The 18753-nt window shown below is 43.9% G+C and overlaps 1 protein-coding gene across 6 annotated transcripts in view; it reads right to left on the reverse strand.

Annotated features, from left to right (window-relative positions):
* Window positions 1-18753, reverse strand: part of FHIP2A (FHF complex subunit HOOK interacting protein 2A) — a 59534-nt gene that overhangs the window by 14918 nt on the left and 25863 nt on the right. For 4 of the 6 annotated variants that reach the window (XM_085871631.1, XM_085871622.1, XM_085871605.1 and 1 more), the window contains 6 exons: window positions 18624-18738; window positions 14784-14860; window positions 12858-12923; window positions 12194-12389; window positions 11375-11544; window positions 8405-8545 (listed from right to left, as the gene is read on the reverse strand). In XM_085871631.1, the coding sequence (XP_085727757.1) occupies window positions 8405-8545; window positions 11375-11544; window positions 12194-12389; window positions 12858-12923; window positions 14784-14860; window positions 18624-18738 (765 nt within the window). The remainder of the gene's footprint in view (window positions 1-8404; window positions 8546-11374; window positions 11545-12193; window positions 12390-12857; window positions 12924-14783; window positions 14861-18623; window positions 18739-18753) is intronic. The other 2 variants (XM_085871644.1, XM_085871613.1) reach the window with 1 other exon arrangement.

The following is an 18753-nucleotide window of genomic DNA, read 5'->3' on the forward strand; positions in this document are numbered from 1 at the left end:
CACCATGTCTGCCACAGCTGTATCTGCAATGTTCCTACTGTCCAGTACAAGAAGATCACTGCTATTCTCACTGAATGGGTTTCCCATCTCTTCTATGGATCCACTCAGTGATTTCACATCTCATGCAAATGCCATCTGTGCATGCTTCTTTCGTTCATGGTGACATCAATCAGTGTCCTGCCTCTTCTCGGTTAAACCCTCAAATTTTCCAACCAAACGAGCCATCTGGGGACCACATACCATCCAGCGACGCAGAGCTGCCACGTTCTCTGTTTGGCCTACAGCCTCACCATCACCTTTCCACACAATATCATTTCTTTGGCAGCCATTTTGGAAAATGCCTGCCATTCCTGTCATGGTACAAATCTTTGATGGCCCTGTTGCCAAAAATCTTTCCATGAGCATGCCCGAACTGTGTGCCAGATTTCATGCTTCCATCATCAAAGGCACAATTCTACCAAATTGTTCACACATAACTGCTGTACTCGAAGTGGGACTTGTGGGGTGGGGGGGTGGGGGGAGGTAGTACGGGATTGAACAAAATAGGATACGTCAAAACAGCACGCGGAGACCTCATGGAGATGTCCATGGGGGTGGAGAGGGTTGGAGTTTAGGGGGAGGTAAGTGTGACGGAGGGGGCGGGAAGGCAGCGTGGTGGTGAGGGAAGTGTGATGGGAGGGAAGCAGTTTTATATTGAAAACGAAACCATCAGTCCTTAACAGAGGGGCAGGGAGAGGAAGGAGAGGAAGGAGAGAAAGAGAGGGGAGGGGAGAGTAAGGAGGGTGAGATTCCGACAAATGTGATGTCCAGTTTAATGTCAATCCAAGAGAGACAGCACACACGTTGATGAATTACCCTGCTGTGGAGCACCAGCTTGACAGTTTATAGCTGGGTCAGGATTCAAACCCAGGCTAGACAGCTTACAGCAAGAGCGTACGTACCTATCAGCTGTCCTACCATGATGTGACGATTCATTGCTTTGTTTCAACTGAAAACATTTTATAGTCATTGAAATCATCCAATTCATTTTGCCTTCCTAACTCCGGAGATGTCCCCACGGAGAACTGCGTCATGGTATCGCCATGAAAGCTTTAGAGATTGAAGCTTGAAGAACGCTCCAAGCAAACACTCCAACAAAATGGTTGAAGAAACGTTAAAAAAAAAACTTTCATTTTTACCTCCGCCACTGAAGGTGGAAGGTCGTTATGTTTTCACCCCTATCTGTTTGTTTGTTTGTGTGCAGGATATCTCAAAAAGTTGCCGTCGGATCGAATGAAACTTGGTGGACAGGTTGGGTGTGTGACAAGGACAAATTGATTCGATTTCGGTGAAGATCCACATCCGGATCTGGATACGAGAATTATTTAATTTTAAAAGTGATTCTTCATCATTGAGAGATGGGGGTCAAAAATGATATAGTATTGTGTTGCATGATATTTCAAAAATGTATTGGGCCCAATATGTTCTCGTGGATCAGGCATTACGTGGCGGAGGTAAGTGCTCCACTGAATGCCCTTCCAGCTTTATATATTTATATCTGTTGAAGTGACTGGTTTTGTAATGAAAGAAGATCATACAAAAAGGGGAAACGTCAAAATATAATTGCACATTTTCAGCAAGCAAGCCACTGCCCGAGGGACCGCACGAAGGTGAGTAGGGCTTGAACTTTGTTCAAGTCGATCGATACCGTTTAGTGACTGTGCGAATACTTTTGCTATGTCTGCCATGGCTTGGAAACGAACAACCAAGCAGCTTGTATAACGCTCGCCAAGTGTCTTCAGCACTCCAACAAAATGGTTGAGAATGAACGGCAGGCTTGGCAAGCGATTAGTGATCGCCGATCGGTCATATAAACACCAAACACCCGGAGACGCCTGGAATGTCAAGTAACGTCAGAAATGGACAAAGAAACACTAAAAAAAATTTTAGCAGTCGGAAATGCAACTGAGGTCAATTAAGAAGTCTAAATTTTGAAATTCGGCTGAGATCAAGAGATTCTCGAGGTTATGGCACGTGCGGAAATGAAATAAAGCCACAAACACTGGCGTCGCCGGGCATTCATAAGCATTGCAATGTATGAGTATTTTAGTCAATGAGTATTTTAGCTTCAAATTCGCAAAACGCATTTCACAGAAAAAAAACTTGTACACGCAAAAATGCTCAAATTGGCCTAAAACAAGCTTTTTTCACCAAACAAAAGCATTGTCTGACTCAACTTTTTGTTCTGCATCACTATTCTGAAGCGAAAACGCGTGATTTTATTGAAATAGTGAGTATTTTAGCTTCAAATTCGCAAAACGCTGAATTTCACAGAAAAAACTTCTAAACGCAAAAATGCTCAAATTGGCCTTAAACAAGCTTTTTTCACCAAACAAAAGCATTGTCTGACTCAACTTTTTGTTCTGCATCACTATTCTGAAGCGAAAATGTGATTTTATTGAAATAGTGAGTATTTTTGCTTCAAATTCGCAAATACTTTACACAGTGATTCGTAGCTATGATGAACAAGCATGAAAAAAATATGAGTGAGGAAAGTGAAGAAAAAAAAAACCTATCATTAAGAAATCATTGCGGTCTGTTCCAAATCAGGGCATGGTTGAGCAGGCCAAAAAACATGGCGGCTTCACACCCCAGCGAGGTTACCCAGGATGCGCCTTTAGGTCGCATCGGCAGCGAGGTGGCCGAGGATGCGTCTGATAAAGGATATAATTAAATAAGGCCGTTAATTACGCATCTTCAAAAGGGGTGTTTTAATTAACCCGAACACCAAATTTTCACTCTTGCACTTCCTTGGAGTTCCCTTCGTAAGCATGCAAAGTTTCAGGCTGCTTGATGTTATCGTTTTGGAGTCATGGAGGACACCGACACAGACACACACGGGCTCCCTAATGTGTAGGGCTCCTTCCCTGGAGTCTCCGAACACTGTCGATATTAATGAGCCGTTTTGTGCATATTATTTGATCTACATTGTGGGATTTTTTTTTTTTTTTTTTTTTTTTTTTTTTTTTGTATACCTTGGTCGAGGCTCGTATGAGAGCTAACACACAACTCACAGCAAGGAGGCATGAGACAAGAGGGGCGGGAGTGGAAGGGACAAAACAGTGGGGAACAGACACATTAGGTGAACTGTGGAAGGGAGTGGGATGGGGATGGGACGGGGAACATGGCGAGGGGAAGATGGACATTAAAGGGACTTTCAGGAAGGAAAGCAGGAGAATTGAAGGAAGTGGGCTTGGTGGATTATCAGGGGTAGAAAAGATCGAGGATTTGGATGGGGGAAGATAAGAGGTGGTGGGTGAACAGCTGTTTTGAAAGCCTGAAGGAAGAATGGGAAAGAATAGAGTGAGGAAGTTTATTCCAAAGGCGGGAAAAAGAGGAATGAAAGAGTGAAGATGAGCAGTGATTCGTGATTTTGGTAGTTTTACCAGAAGGGGGGTTGTTGGCGGACCTTGAGCGCCCTGTGGAAATGTGGTTGGGACAAATCGCAGAGAGAGCAGGGGGGCAAGGCTGGAGAGGAGTCTGTAGAAGACAGAAAGACCACCGACCAACCTGCGGTGATTGAGTGAGAGGGCCCAAAGAGTCAGGTTCATTGGGGGAGACGCCAATGATCTTAAAAGCCCTGGTTTCGACAGCGTGAAGTCGAGAAAGGTGGGAGGCAGGAGCACCAGCCCAGAGGGGAGAGCAGTACCACAACAGGCTACGGACAAAAGCTTTGTAAGTGGTCAGGAGCTCAAGAGGGCCGAGGAAGGACTTTGCACGACGGAGGATTCCTAGTCGGCGACTGGCTTTTGAGGCAAGGTTGGAAATGTGACTTTCCCAGGAAAGGTCATGGCAGATAGTGAGACCCAGAAGCTTGAAAGAAAAGACTTCTTCCAGAGGATTGTTGAGAAAGTGGATGGGGGGTTTTGTAAACGGTCCTTTCAAGAGACATAGTGAGAGTGTGAGATTTGTCTGGATTGAAAGACATGTTCCACGTGTTGGACCAGTTTGTGATTTTATCCAGATCTGCAGTGAGCGAAGAAGCTGCTGCTTGCCGGTCTGAGGGATGACAGATGGTACGGCAGAGGGTTGAGTCATCGGCAAAGAGAAATAGAGGATTTTCCAGAGAGTCCGAGAGATCATTGATGAAAACCAGAAAAAGAACAGGGCCCAGAACGCTACCTTTGAGGAACTCCAGCCTGCACAGGAAGAGGGGATGAAAGAACTCCATTTAGGGCCACACGTTGACTGCGACAGGAGAGGAAGTCTGCGAGCCATGAGTGGAGATGGCCTTGAATACCATGGGCAGAGAGTTTGGTGAGTAGGGCAGGGTGCCAGACTGTGTCAAAGCACGTGATATGTCCAGGGATACGGCTCGGATTTCCTGTCTGGCATTGAGGACCTCCATCCATTGATGGGAGAGCAGTAGCAGCATATCTAGGGTAGAGTGACCTGGTCTGAAACCAAATTGATGATTGGAAATCAAGCCATTGGAGAAGAGGAAGGATTTCATGTCTGAAGCGATGATGGATTCCATAACCTTGCTGATGATTGGGAGAAGGCTGATTGGTCTATAGTTACAGGGATCTGTTTTTGCACCTTTATGCAGGGCAGTGATGTTAGCAGATTTCAAGCAGATGGCAGATGACCTTGGGAAAATGAGAGGGTGAATAGAACAGAGAGAGGGTGAGCAAGAGCAGAAGAGCAGGCTTTGAGGACACGTGGCTGATGCCGTCTGGACCGGTTGCAGAATCTGACTCGAGGTTTGAAAGCAAGCTCTCCACCTTGTCAGGAGAAAAGGATACAGAGTCCAGGGACAGTTGGGTGCGACTGGGTAAAGTGGGTAGAGATAGTGATGGGTTTGGGACACAAGATTTAGCTGCAAACACCGAGTTTAGACATTCAGCTTTATCACGTGTGGAATCAGCAGTGCGGCCATTTGAGGTAAGGGAGGGGATGGAGGGGGAACATACACCAGAAACAGATTTGATTAAACGCCACCAGGATTTTGAGGAGGGAGAGAGGTTTGAGAGTTCAGACTTGAGATGAGAAAGATGTTGTTTTCTGGCTCTCCTGAGGGTAGCTACACACTTGTTCCGAGCTTTGTGGAAAGAACTGAGATTGCTCCTCAGTTGGGTTTGCTTTCCATGAGGCAAAGGCAAGTTGTTTCAGGACAACTGCCTCGCCACAAGCTTCAGTAAACCTAGGGCGGAGGAAGGGTAAGACAACTGAACACGAGAGGGGATAAATCTGTGCATGAGGGAGAGCAAGTTTCTTTGAAAGAATTCCCAGGATGAGTTGATGTTTGAGAAAGTAGTGATAGGAGACCAGTCTGTAAGTTTGATGGCTGCTCGGAGACCCTGCCAGTCGGCTTGAGTGAAATGCCAGACTCGACGGCGGTGAGGTGGTTCTCTGATAACAGCCAGAGAGATGTCCACTTTAATAAGGACGTGGTCAGAAGAACCAATTGGAGCGAAGGAAGAGCAGCAGATATTGTCAGGGAAATTTGTCAAAATCAGATCCAGAAGAGATGGAGTACCATTGGTTGAGATCCGGGTCGGGAAGTTGACCGATTGAGTCAGTCCCAATGAGTCACAGAAAGCTTTGGCTGAGGTGCCATGGCAGGTGAGAGAGGTACCCACACCTAGGCCAACTGGCGTGATGACAATTGAAGTCGCCACATAAGAGGAAGAGAGAGTTTGGATGAGAAGATAGAAGAAGGTCCATGTTTTCGGAGAGTGAGGTGTAGATGGAGTCATCACAGTTCGGTGGACGGTACAGTACACATATAAACATGAGGTGGGAGTGGAGGGAAGGAAGCCAGAGGTATTCCTGGGAGTGTGGGGGGAGTGAGAGCAGTGCAGGGAGAGTGAGGAATAGAGTCTTTGATGAAGAGAGCAACACCTCCACCAGGACGAGGCTCAGGTCTGTCATACCGCAAGAGGGAGTAACCAGGAGAGATACTTGGGAGTCAGACACGTCTTGGGAGAGGAAAGTTTCTGTTAGGCAGATAATGTCTGGTTTGTCAGTGGCAACCTGCATGGAAAGATCTGAAAGGTTTGAGCGAAGGCCCCGGATATTTGAGGTCCACACTTTTAATGAAGAGGTAGGGGAGGAGGCTTTTTGGTGCAGGAGGTGGAGGGGGCGGGGAGGGTCGGACGAGGGACGAGGGGGGAGGTAAGGAGGGTTGCTGAAGGAGTGTGGGGTATTGCAGAATACAGGAGGAGGGGGCCTAATGAGGAGGAGAAAAGGCTCTGTGGTGCTGTGAGAGAGGGGGACAAGAGACAAGGAAGATGGCAGTTGAGGATTTGAGGAGGTGGAGGAAGAGATGGAGGTGAGAGGGCAGTGGAGGGAGGCAGGTTGGTGGATGAGAGGGGGGCAACTTAGAGAAGGAAGAGTGAGGGGGATTAAAGGTGGGAGAAAGGTGAGGGGGGAATTTTTGAAAGAGGTGAGAGGGAGGCTTGAGGGAGAAGAGTGGGATGGTTGCTTTGAGAGTGAGAGTGAGGGGTGAGGGGGTGAGTTGGCACTGAAGTTGGAAAAAAGAATGGTTGATGGAAAGCGAGCATCCATGGCAAACTGTGGTTTTTAAAAGTTTTAGGTCAGAGATACGATTTAACACAATTGTGATGGATGCAATGAAGGCGAATTCAGAGCATGGAGAGAAGAAGCGCTGTAATAGTTGGATTTTTTAGGCAAGGAATGAAGGAGAGGTCGAAATGAGAGCAGTCTGTTAAAATAGCAGAAGAGTAGTGCATTGTGAAACAGTAAAGAGTACCACATGTGTGAGAGAGGAAGATGAAGCATTATAAGATCGTTTTTGTTGTTAATATTAATGTATGAGAGAGTTCAACAGATTAGGTCATGGAAGTGTAAAAAAAAAAAGAAATCGAGGAAGACGAGGAGGAAGTTAAGAGGAAGAAGTAGCAGAATCGAGAAGGTTGTTGTTGTTGTTGTTGGTTTTTTTTTTTTTTTTTTTTTTTTTTTTTGAGATAAGAAAGAGACTATTTGGGAGAATGGGGGATATTTGGAAAGTGGGGAGGATGAAAATTGAAGTTAATGCGGAGGATAGAAATTGAAGGTAATGGGGAGAAAAAACAAACAAACAAAAAAAAAAACGATCGAACACCAAGTGGAACCGGTAGGCCTCAAGCCTAGGACTAGGCCTCAAACACCAGGTGAGAACGTCGACAATAAATACTCACAAAATAGCACGATTTTTGAAACAAAACCGAACTAGGAACACACATTAACATGTAGGTGAGAAAATTAAACAGTTAAAACGGGACAAATAACAACCGGAACTTAACTTTGAGAATGTCAGCAGGGAGCCCCGAAGGAGACCTCTTGCCGCTCAAAACCGGAACCGGAAGGAATGACCTTTCGGATAAATTATGAATGTAAATAGCTTTTCAACATGTTTGTTATCATATCGAGGTACAGTGTTTAAAATAAGCTACAGAATCATATCAGCACTGGCTCACAGCACATTACGTTATGCCAGTTCCGAACACATTTCTCGCTGACACCGTATTTCCTGTGCGCAGCCAAATTCCCGCCATTTTCCTTTGCGAACTTAACAACTTCCAACTTAAAAGCTGCCGTGCATGTGTTGCGTGACTTTATGGGAGGCATTCTGAGATGGCATGGTAAGGATGGATGCACATGATTGGGATTGAGAGGTATGGATCTCACATAATTGGTGAGTGCGTGCAAGTTATTGATAGGATCGTATCGCATGCATCGGTGTGAGTGGATTAACGTTTAATTGCTCACCCAATCGGCAAACATTCCAGGCAATTATCTCTGTCTAAGTGTGTTTTAAATTAACAATTCTCCAATTTATTTCAGAAAATGTCACACTCTGCAAGTTTTTACTTCATAGATGCAATTCAATGTCTTAAACCATAGATCAGTCAATTCAGAATAAGAGTGGAGGCCTGAATTTCTGGGGGGGAGGGGGAGGAGGTATCAACTTGTACTTCAAGAAACAAACAAGGTATATTGTATGATTTGGGACAGCACACACAGAATATAAATAAGTACTCCCAAGATCAATCAGCATATTTTACTGCACAAAGCAGTTGGTGCTTTATTAAGGAGTGCAGCAGGTATGGAAACACAGTTATAGTCAAAATGGTACGTCTCGACTGCTCGCGAGCAGGACACCCGGCGTAATGGCCATGAGAGGGACGGTGCACTTTGTGACGTAACGCACCGCCCGCGAATCACCAAATGGACAGTTTATAGTCAGGTCAGGGATCAAACCCAGATTAGGCAGCGAAGGTAAGGGCGCCATGTCTGTACTACCCTGTCGTAGAGGTCCATGATGTCATCAAGTACAGAAATAAAACTCGAGCTTTAAAATAAATTTTCACTTCACTTGCAAAGGTAAATTGCACAATAAAAGCATATCTTTCATCTGTACCTGTTCACCACCTTATGGACCTCCGTCTTGCCGTCCTTTCCGTGCTCTGGGGACAACTGTGGAGATGGATAGAGCCAGTCGGAGCTCAGGAATTGATTTCCGGATAAAACGTCTCCAAATAAAGGGTCTTCTTCTAAATCACTGCAGCAGTATAAAAAACAAGAACAATGAAAACAAACTTGTGCATTGAATTTGTTCACATTTGAATTGCAATTCGCTGAAGTAACAAAAAAAAAAACAATAATCCACCATAGTGTGCGACTTTTGCTTGGTTCTCCACCAAATAACGTTTCAGGTCACACTAAGTAAGCTATATATACACTCAGTGTACAAAACATGAGGAACACCTGCTCTTTCCATGAAATAGACTGATCAGGTGAATCCATTTCTAAAACCTATGATCCCTGATTGATTGCACCTGTTAAACCCACTTCAGTGTTGATGAAGTGGAGGAGACAGGTTAAAGAAGGATTTTTAAGCCTTGACACGATTGAGACATGGTTTGTGTATGTGTACCAGCGGGTGAATGGGCAAGACAAAAAGATGAATCCCGGTTCCTGCTGTTTCACGCTGATGGGATGACTAGAGTATGGAGAAAACCACGTGAGGACATGCATCCATCTTGCTGTGTGTCAGCACTACAGGCTGGTGATGGTGTGGGGTGTGTTTTCATGGCACACGTTGGGCCCCCTGATAAAAGTGGAGCAACGTTTGAATGTCACAGGATATCTGAGCATCACTGCCAATCAGGTACATCCCTTCATGGCAGCAGTGGTGTCCATCTCTGAATGAATTTCTTCAGTGGGATAATTCCCCATGCCGCAAGGCGAGGATTGCCCAGGAATGGTTCCACGAACATGACGGTGAATTCAGCTGACTGCAGTGGCCTTCCCAGTCACCAGATCTCAATCAAATTGAGCATCTGTGGGATGAGATAGAACGAGCTATTCAGAGTAGAGATCCACTACCAGACAACTTGACACAACTGTGGGAAGCATTGGAGTCGACATGGGCCAACATCCCTGTGGAACGCTTTCGACACCTTGTGGAGTCCATGCCCTGACAAATTGAGACCGTTCTGAGGGCAAAAGGAGGTGCAACTCAACATGAGGAAGATGTTCCTAATGTTTTTTTTTTTACACTGAGTGTATTCTGTATGTACACACATTTTCTTATTACCCCACATGCACACTCAGTTAAAAGAGGGGTTAAGCAAGTGCGTTGGTTCAATTTGTCCGTCTGTCTATAAAACGTCAGTTTATGATCGAGGAGCAACTTGATTTCAATAATTGAATGTTTTATTTTAAACACGAATCAGAAAACGAACCTGCAGTTTATCAGCAATTTGCCTCTGAATTTGTCCCAATCACACAAGTGCAGAGAGGAGTGAGAATTTTTTTTTTTTTGAACTCTGCTTGCTGTTTTTAAGGACGTCATAAAGGACACAAACAACAGGCATGGATAACTAATGTAACGTGTTAAATAAAGTGCTGTGTCAGACATCAACGGTGTTAAACTTCAGAAATTGTATTTTTCTCCAACCTTAAAAATCTTGATTTTATTTCAACTGAATTATATAGTTCAACACTGGAGAACACAAATCATCATATTGGCACTTTGCAAATTACCTTTCGTTTTACAGTTTTAACAGAACACAAATTGGACAAAATGTTACGGCATTTTACATCATCTCGACCGGTCAAATTTGCTGCTCGCAGACCCTGCCACCCATGTCCTTATTTTTTCCTTCTCAAGACTGCATGGGGGTAAGGTGTTCCATGAACTCTCTCGTATATTAGATGAAAAGTTTTTATTTTTATTTTAACCTGACTATTCACATTGCTATTTCATTGGTAATCAGCACAAGCTTTCGAAAGCACACCCGGTTCACATAAATAACCAATTGGCAATCGCTTTAAAAGGAGTCACGAGGGAAAAGAAAAACGTGATTGCTTGTCCGGAGCTCGGATGCTGAAGGTTAAAATTAAAAGTTAAAACCGACCGTACTTACTTCCTGGTAAATCTTAACGTCATACATACGTTCCACCGTTTCAGGTGTAGCTGAGTCCATCAAAACTTTTCAAATCATGTGGTTTCAAATCATGTGGTTTCAAATCATGTGGTTTCAAATCATCTTAAAGATTGGAAACACCTTTCTTTCCTCGATTTGTTCATTGTTGGTATCACAGGTTGGTGTATGTACCGATTTATTTTTATTTTATTTATTTATTTTTTGCCACACTGATGTTTTTTTTCCGGTTACCGGTGTGATGGATGTATTTAAAATTCAACACGACAAGCAGGGAGTAGCTATTGCTTATCTCACACGATTCGTTACGCCAATGACGGGGTTTTGTTGGGGAATTTTGCCGGAAATAATTCAATATAAGAAAGAAATACATCTAATTCCACAGTGATTTACGCACACCGAGGGATCCTTTGGATAATGCATTAATGGGGGTAATTTGGGTCATTGTACCGAGGGAACTGAGCTAATAGTATAGGGTAATTAGTGACATGGTGTCAGTGGGGGGGATGTTTTTGGATGTGGAATGACCAGGGGTGAGGAGGCAATGGTGTGAAGTGGGGATTGGGAGGCGAAAGTACCACGAGAAGGGTTTGAGACATTGGAACGAACAGGTGGAATGAGGTGAGGGAAGTTTCCCATGGTAATTAAGGGGTTTGAAAGGCAAAAAAAGGGTAGGATCATGAGGACTGAGGAGTTACTGTTTGGAAGCTGAAGGGTTAGGGACCGGCTGGAGTTAAAGAAGGGTTGAAAGTATCGCAGATCACTGTACTGGTGTGAATATGTCGGTAACCGGCACAGGCTTTCTGAAGCACACCTGATTGATGTAAATACCCAGTTGGCAATTGCTTTGAAAAGAAAAATGTGATTGCTTGTACGGTGCTCGGATGCCGAGGGATAACAGTTAACACATACTGGACTGCAATGAAGTTAGGATAACTCACACGGCCCCAGCAATCTGTCCATTCTCTGCAATCTCTGCGTCCTCCTGCGTGGGTGGCTTGTATTCCATGTAGTTCCTCTCCTGCAAATTCTGCAGCACCAGGTTCCACAGGATGTCCGGATGGGGTTTCTGCAGTAAAGTCTCGAATGTCTTCAGCGTCATGATGCTGACCTAAAGGAAAGGTGGTACAAATGGTCTCAGATTATTTACTGATGTGCGTGTTTGCTCGTTTCGGTAAACGATGGAAAAAAAGTTTCACAATTAACTAAAACGGCACTCGGTAGAGCGCATACCTCCGCCAGGCTGAATAGTTTACGTTTTGTATCCCACTGATGGGCTGGATCTGCATCTGGACTATTCATGCTAGTCACACACCAATATCTAATCGGCTTATCCATGTCACCGAGCCAACTCAACGATGAAGTTGTGCCCGAATCCGTCCACAACTTTTGGAAATATCATGCGATATGTCGTTTTTGGCCCAATCTCTCAATTGTAAAGAATCACTTTTTTAAAATAAAATAAAATAATCGAGGATCCGGATCTGGATCCTTCCCATAATCTAATCAATTTTAGTCCTGGTCACATATCCAACCTATCCACCAAATTTTGTCTGAATCCATCTAACTTTTTGATATATTCTGCTCACAGATAGACAAGCAAACAAGACAAACAGAGAGTGGTCAAAACGTAACCTCCATCCACCTTCGGTGGCATAGGGAACAAGAGTACCTCCTTCCCAAAGTTTAATCAATTATTATTTTTTATAACAATCTTTTCAATAGCGACTTAACTATCGGCTACGTTACACTATTCTAACCTCATCAGAAATGTGATCACAACGTTCTATGAGGCGTTGCCGCAGAATGGGTTGCGGGGGTTCTCCCGGCTCCTCCGGGTGGAGCCGCCGCTTGCCAAGCAGGAAGACCACGAGCTGGCCGAGCAATGACTGAGATTCGACCTGGCGCACGATGCGAGCCAGCAAGGCTGTGCTCACCAGGATGCCTTCCTCAGACCTGGCACAAGTATCACACACGGATCAAAGCAATCCTCAATATCACCCTGAGCTTGTACGTTCACTCCGACATGCAGAAAGCCGCCGATTTACATCACTTTGATAGAACGTCGTTGGCACATTTTGGGACAATGGTTGATAGAAGTCACGCGAGTCCAACATCATGCCATTTGAAATTTGAAAGTACGGTGTACAACATTTTTAAGTTGAAATTTTAGGACACAAAACCTTCTAATATTGCGAGGGTTAGGTTCCTGGAAAATGTCGCGATCGATAGCTGATACCAAGGACCAATGGGAGTTCGGTTCCTGGGCTTTGAGAAGATATCGAGGAAGATCAACGGTAGCCATAAATAAACGCATTACTGTTGAAATAAACACGTAAATATGGATATGAAGCATGTAAACATTCAAATATACATGCGAATAAAATAAATACGGTGTAAATTAAACAAAAACACCAGTTTTACCTTTTAAATGTATTACAACACAGCGAGGTGGATGATGGTAAACACGTCATGTACTCGCACTGTACTCTGCCGTAAATAGAAAACACAAGACTTAGCTCGGGATGATGCTGTTAGAGGGGGGAGGGTGGAGTGGAGCGGCGGAAGGGGTGAGCGGGGAAGGGGATTCAGCGAACGGAAAAGCAGCATGAGTTTGGCGACGATGGTGCCTGCAACATTGCCACAACCTACAACGGAGAAGGGTAATACGATCCTTAAATCACCTTACGTTGAACCACGATCCTTCCTGCTTGAGGAACAAGGTATGAGATGACATCATCTTCCGTCTCGTCGGCGTTAAAAACACGTTCCGTTATCAATCCCTTTGCCTCCATTCGTTTCATGCGCTGCGCATGAGAATGTGTGTTTGAGAACTGGGGTTCGAATCCGGGTCTCAGAAATCAAGTGTTTGGCAATAAGGATCAAATTCGGAGTTGGTAAATGAACGTTTGGGAATGTGGTTTGCAGGATAATGAAAGTTTACGAATGAGGAAGAGTACAATGGGGAAGGTTCTACCGACAATCATTGACCCCGCAATGGCGGACCGCACAGATGCCGAATTTTCTCCTCGAGCCAAACAATGTAACAACTCTATTTTCGCCCAACATCATAACCTTTCTCTGCCTTTTGGTACAACTAACTTTGTCCTTTGCTTGACGTTTGGGCTCATTAAAAACGGTGCGAGAAACACCACAAGGCTCGTAATGGAAGGTAATCGTTCATGCTCGGGATGCAAATGATGACTCGTATAAGCTCAAAAACCGCTGTTGGTTGAAATGAAATCCCGCGATAATGGAATCGGAACAAAATTGGTCGCCCGCGATTGGTAGAAACCCGCGGGAGCAGAACCCGTGATATTGGTGAGTTGCCTGTACTCTTTTCTTCTGAACGCAAAATTTGTCTTCGTACAACTATCCGTATTTCCCCGGTGCTTTCATCGCACCATCTCACAGTACCTCGGTGACGAATTATCTGATCCGGATTCCCTGCACGGCCCCAGTTGCTCGATCGGAGATTTCTCGAATCGAGATTCATCACGCGACTCACCCGAAAGCCTGATTCGGGTGAGGGGAGTGCCGTAATCGCTCGGGGCTTTCCTCCAGTTTGCTTTCCCAGCCCACTAATTCTTTGAGCAGTCTGTCCGAGACACAAACGCCTGCCTCTCCCTCACTCTCAACTCGCACCATTAAATTCTCTGCGTCCATACATTATTTCAACAGTGGTCTGTATTGATTTGTTTAATTTTGTCTCTAATATGTACTTCAGTAAACGTTAAGTTCGGGTGACCAAAAATTATTCCCCTGGCAATGCATCCCTCATTACAACACGATGTATGTGGGAAAAATCATATCCAAACAAGAAGGGCACTAAGTGGAGCACATACCTCCGCCACGTAATGCCTGATCCACGAGAACATATCAGGCCAAATATATTTTTGAGAGAAGTGATATATCCGTTTTTGGCCTTCTCTCTCAATGGTGAAGAATCACTTTAAAAAAAAAAAAAAATTCTCGTCTCCAGATCTGGATTCAGATCTTCACTAAAATCGAATCAATTCGTCCTTGTCCACCAAGTTTCATCCGAATCCGTCCACAACTTTTTTGAGATATCGTGCACACAAACAAACAGACAAGTGTGAAAACATAACCTCCTTCCACCTTCGGTGGCGGAGGTAAAAATATTGTTTCATACGACGTCGGTTTTTAGGAACGTATCCACGACGTAAATCAGCGACTTGCTGTAAAATCCTTTCGTGTTTGTCATGTCCTCCCCTCCTCCATTCCTAAACTTCTCCATTAAACACACCATCAACACGTAAAAAGTATGAACACAGGATTCCATCACATCAACGTTATTTGCGATCGCACTTCATCGCGACCACAACTCACATTTGTAACAACTGAGGTTCCAGAACTTGAACAAAAAACCACCGTCTGATTGCCACTGCCAGAGCTGATGCCGTCACCTGCAAATCACATGACATTCGTACAGTTCATACAAGCTTACACGTCATCAGTCACACCACTTTACAGAAGCATCTTCTTTAAGTGTGAAATGTATACACACCAAACTGCGATGAAAGCACCAAGCATACACCATTATTAGACCACGATAATATAAAATGATCATTTTCAGATACTGGGGCACTTGATGGTGAACGTGTACACACGTGCAGCCGATTTTAAATAATGTGTCTATTTGAGCTTGTTACAACACACGGTGACTCGTATGTGAAACGAGATGATGTGAGCACACTTGATGAAGCAGTTAAAAACACGGGTAAACCTGTGAACAATTATAAGGTTCTCATCGATGGACATTTTTTGACGCAGCGCATGCGTGCACATGTATCTTGTCATGAGCCCGATACAATACACAGAGGCCCATCTCATGTACATAGAAAGCAGAGTGTGTCACATGTGGGTCAGAAGCACCGCCCATTCACCAGGCCATGTCCTCCCCGCTCTCTGCACCAGTATCACAAACACCGCCAATTAATCAGGCCACACCCCCCCCCCCCCCAGCCACCCAGAAATCGCTGCAATCATTCGAGCTCTGAGGGTTCACAGCAAGCTGCCTCTGATGTACATTTGAAAACCGAACGAGTCCTCCCATCATTAAATGAAGACACTGTTTTCAGGAAACAAAGGTACATTTTGATGACAGTGCAAACGAGATAATGCACGTTTTGTTCGCAGAGATTGTGACGGTGGTCTCATATACACCGCCCAATGAAGGTACGTTATGTACCCTCACCCAAGGAGAGGGTATTGCATTTGGGTCCGTTTGTTTGTTTGTTTGGCCGCACAGAACTTTTGTGTTTTACTCCATAACCGCTTGTCGGATCGAGACAAAATTTTCACCATTGGTGTGACTACTCATCTGGAATGTTTTAATGATAATTATGACGTCGAAGGTCACGTGGTGTGGCAGCCCTATTGGAAAAACGGAAAGACGGAAAAACTTTGGACCTCTGTATCTCTGAAACCGCACCAAGGAAAAAAATTGAAGGTTGGCACACGGCAAGTTCTCCTCATAGGGAATAAGTGTGATTTTTTAATGACGTCATGATTGCATAATATGTAGAACGCCACATCTGATCAGTATGAAAATTTGAGTCATCTCGGGATAAAATGGTCCTCAAATTTATTTTGATGACGTCATCGGTCACGCGATTCGGCAGCCATATCGTTTTTGTTTTTTTAACCTTTAAAAATATTCTTCTCTGAAATGGCTGAACAGATCGAGGCAAAACATTACAAATACGACCGCCTATCCGTGAGGAACAAAAGGATCACACATGACATCAAAGGTCACATGGTTTGGCAGCCATATTGGATTTACCCTAAAACCCATAAAAAATTACACCACTCAAAATAAGTCCTGGCGAGGCTCTGCAATCTCTGATTGCTCTTCTTCTTGTTCTCATAATGCAAAGGAAAGAAGTCTTTCATTTAAATAAATAAATAAAAACTTTTGGTTTTTGTTCAACTTTTCGAAGCTTGCAAACAAACTGATGGACATGTAAATTCACATATTATGTGAAGTCGATAAACAATAGAATCTGATTGATCGTGAAATGCCGAGCTGTGTCTGTAATTAATGAGTTTGGAGGCTGGGGAAATTCCTGAGATATATTTATTATGTGCATGTAAACTTTGGAGAAGTTATAAGAAATGTGCACATCCACTTTTGTACACTCAACATCACCTCTGATGTTATGTACATTTTAAAAACAAAAACACGTTTAAACCTGAACAAGGTACGTTTCTATTACAACAAAAATAGTCATGATTCATATTTTATGTCGTTCATTGAAAAATAATAATAATAATAATGATAAACTCGTTTTGGCGGTGTTTTGTATATACTGTATGTTGTTGAGACTCGAGATGTCCAAAGGTGCTCAGTTACTAAGTGGCTAGCTAGCGCTTGCCAAGCCAGCCGTTCCTTCTCAACGGTTTTGAATGGAGTGCTTGCTTGATTGCTTAAGCCACTTGGCAAGCATTCTACGAGAAACTTGGTAACTGAACACACCCCAGATTCATTACATGGCGACGAGGATAAACACCGATACCGTGACTTTCGGCCACATCGATGAACTCATCCCTCAGACGGCAGAATTCGCCACAACACGAGGCGAGTTCGAGTTTGCGAGGAATCGAAAGCAGGTTTTATTTTAATTATTCATGTTTCCCAAACATGGTTAAAAACCCTGTGAACATTCTGTTGTGAAAGGAGGGAAGGAGGGGAACGGTGGAGGTGTGAGGAGGAATAGGTGGGTTGACAGTCCAGAGGGACTGGGGTGGGAGGAGGCAGGTGTGAGAGCAGGGACCCGGCGAACGCCCGGTACCCCTGCTAGTATCAGATAAATGTAAAAACTGGAGGGCTGCGATCGGAGATCACTGATCGTTTCTGGTATAACCAACTCATAATATTAGGAAATTGGTCACACTTGAAATTCTGCCTCATGATTATTATGATTATTATTTATTTTGCAGCATATGGCTGCTGGTAGCATCAATGTTGGGGCTGTGCCACTGATGCAGTGCCCCTGTTACCAATAAGTTGGTGTTCATTTCGCCAACCTCGGAAGATTGGCAGACTGAGACAACCCACCTGGTTTCATCGAACGGCAAGACAGGGGCTCAAACTCAAGACCCTAAGATCTTAAGCCAGTCACCTTAACCATCAAGCCAACACCAGGCTTTCCCTCATGATGAAAACAAATGTTTGTTTCTTTTCTCCAAAAAGGAGAACACTTTTAAAATTAAAAAAAGAAGAATAAATTAGAGTAAATTGAACGTGTGTAATGTAAGAGATGATGAGGGAGAACGAGCTGGAGACGTTATGGTAAAGTAGGGCGAGCACCGCTGTCTCCAGTGCCGGTAAGGAACCCCACGTCAAGAATGGCGGGTGAAATGGTGGAAGAATGTTGGAAGGAAGCCCGTGTGAATGGGTAACTCTCAAGGTCCGATTTCCTGCGTTTTATGTTCAGCATGTGGTGTGTTCATAAAAGTAGTGTTTGTGTGAATGGATCGAACATTGGAAAGACTGAAACATGATTATAAAGTTTGATGTTCGTATGAACGGATGTTTGGAAGCCGGGAGTTTGTAAACCAGCTCTGGGACTACCTTATTAAGTTGCCATATAACGAGGGATGTATGTATTCTTATTTATAAAACAAATGACAATTTGCTACAAAATAATCGAACATACCCATACCTATAGTTTAGAACAATGTCAACATAAAATAACTGGATGACCGTCACCAACATCAATTTTTATATCAAAATAGATGCGCCCAATGAAACCACTGCAGAAGCGCAAAGATGTACAATTTCAATATCTGAAAAATTATCATTTGGTATTAGTCGATGTATGCGCAAAGTTTGGTGCTTCTACCACAAAGTGCACAAATGTTATGAAATTTTGGACTATGTCGACAGCAACACACGACGTAATCCGTCTCAAATAATCCAGGTTCCCAGACGAAGGTGGTGTTTTGACTCAAATAGTGGGAAGATTCCAGCTGGAGTGAAGCAAAAAGCAAACAAGAGAACACAGAAAACTCCATTTACAGACAGTGGAATCAAATATATCTACTGTGTTAAAAAAAAGAAAAGAAGTGGTTCTTAAAACTTAGCCACAGATTCAACCACAGCTATGGATGTAGTGCCTCATCAGACTCAATATGAACAAATCCCCGAAGAGTTTGACTCGTCACCTCATGTGCCTCCTTTATGAGCTGATCACAGTAATCCAACCAGGAGAGAAAGGAAATGAGGGTTCTTTTGCCAGGAAAGGCCGCAGTGTCCTCTTTCTGATTGTATCCATCGAGCCTGCCGGGATCAAGT

The sequence above is a fragment of the Eptatretus burgeri genome, chromosome 1, assembly GCF_056783735.1.
Source record: "Eptatretus burgeri isolate ZD-2024b chromosome 1, Ebu_testis_v1, whole genome shotgun sequence".
Classification (NCBI taxonomy): domain Eukaryota; kingdom Metazoa; phylum Chordata; class Myxini; order Myxiniformes; family Myxinidae; genus Eptatretus; species Eptatretus burgeri.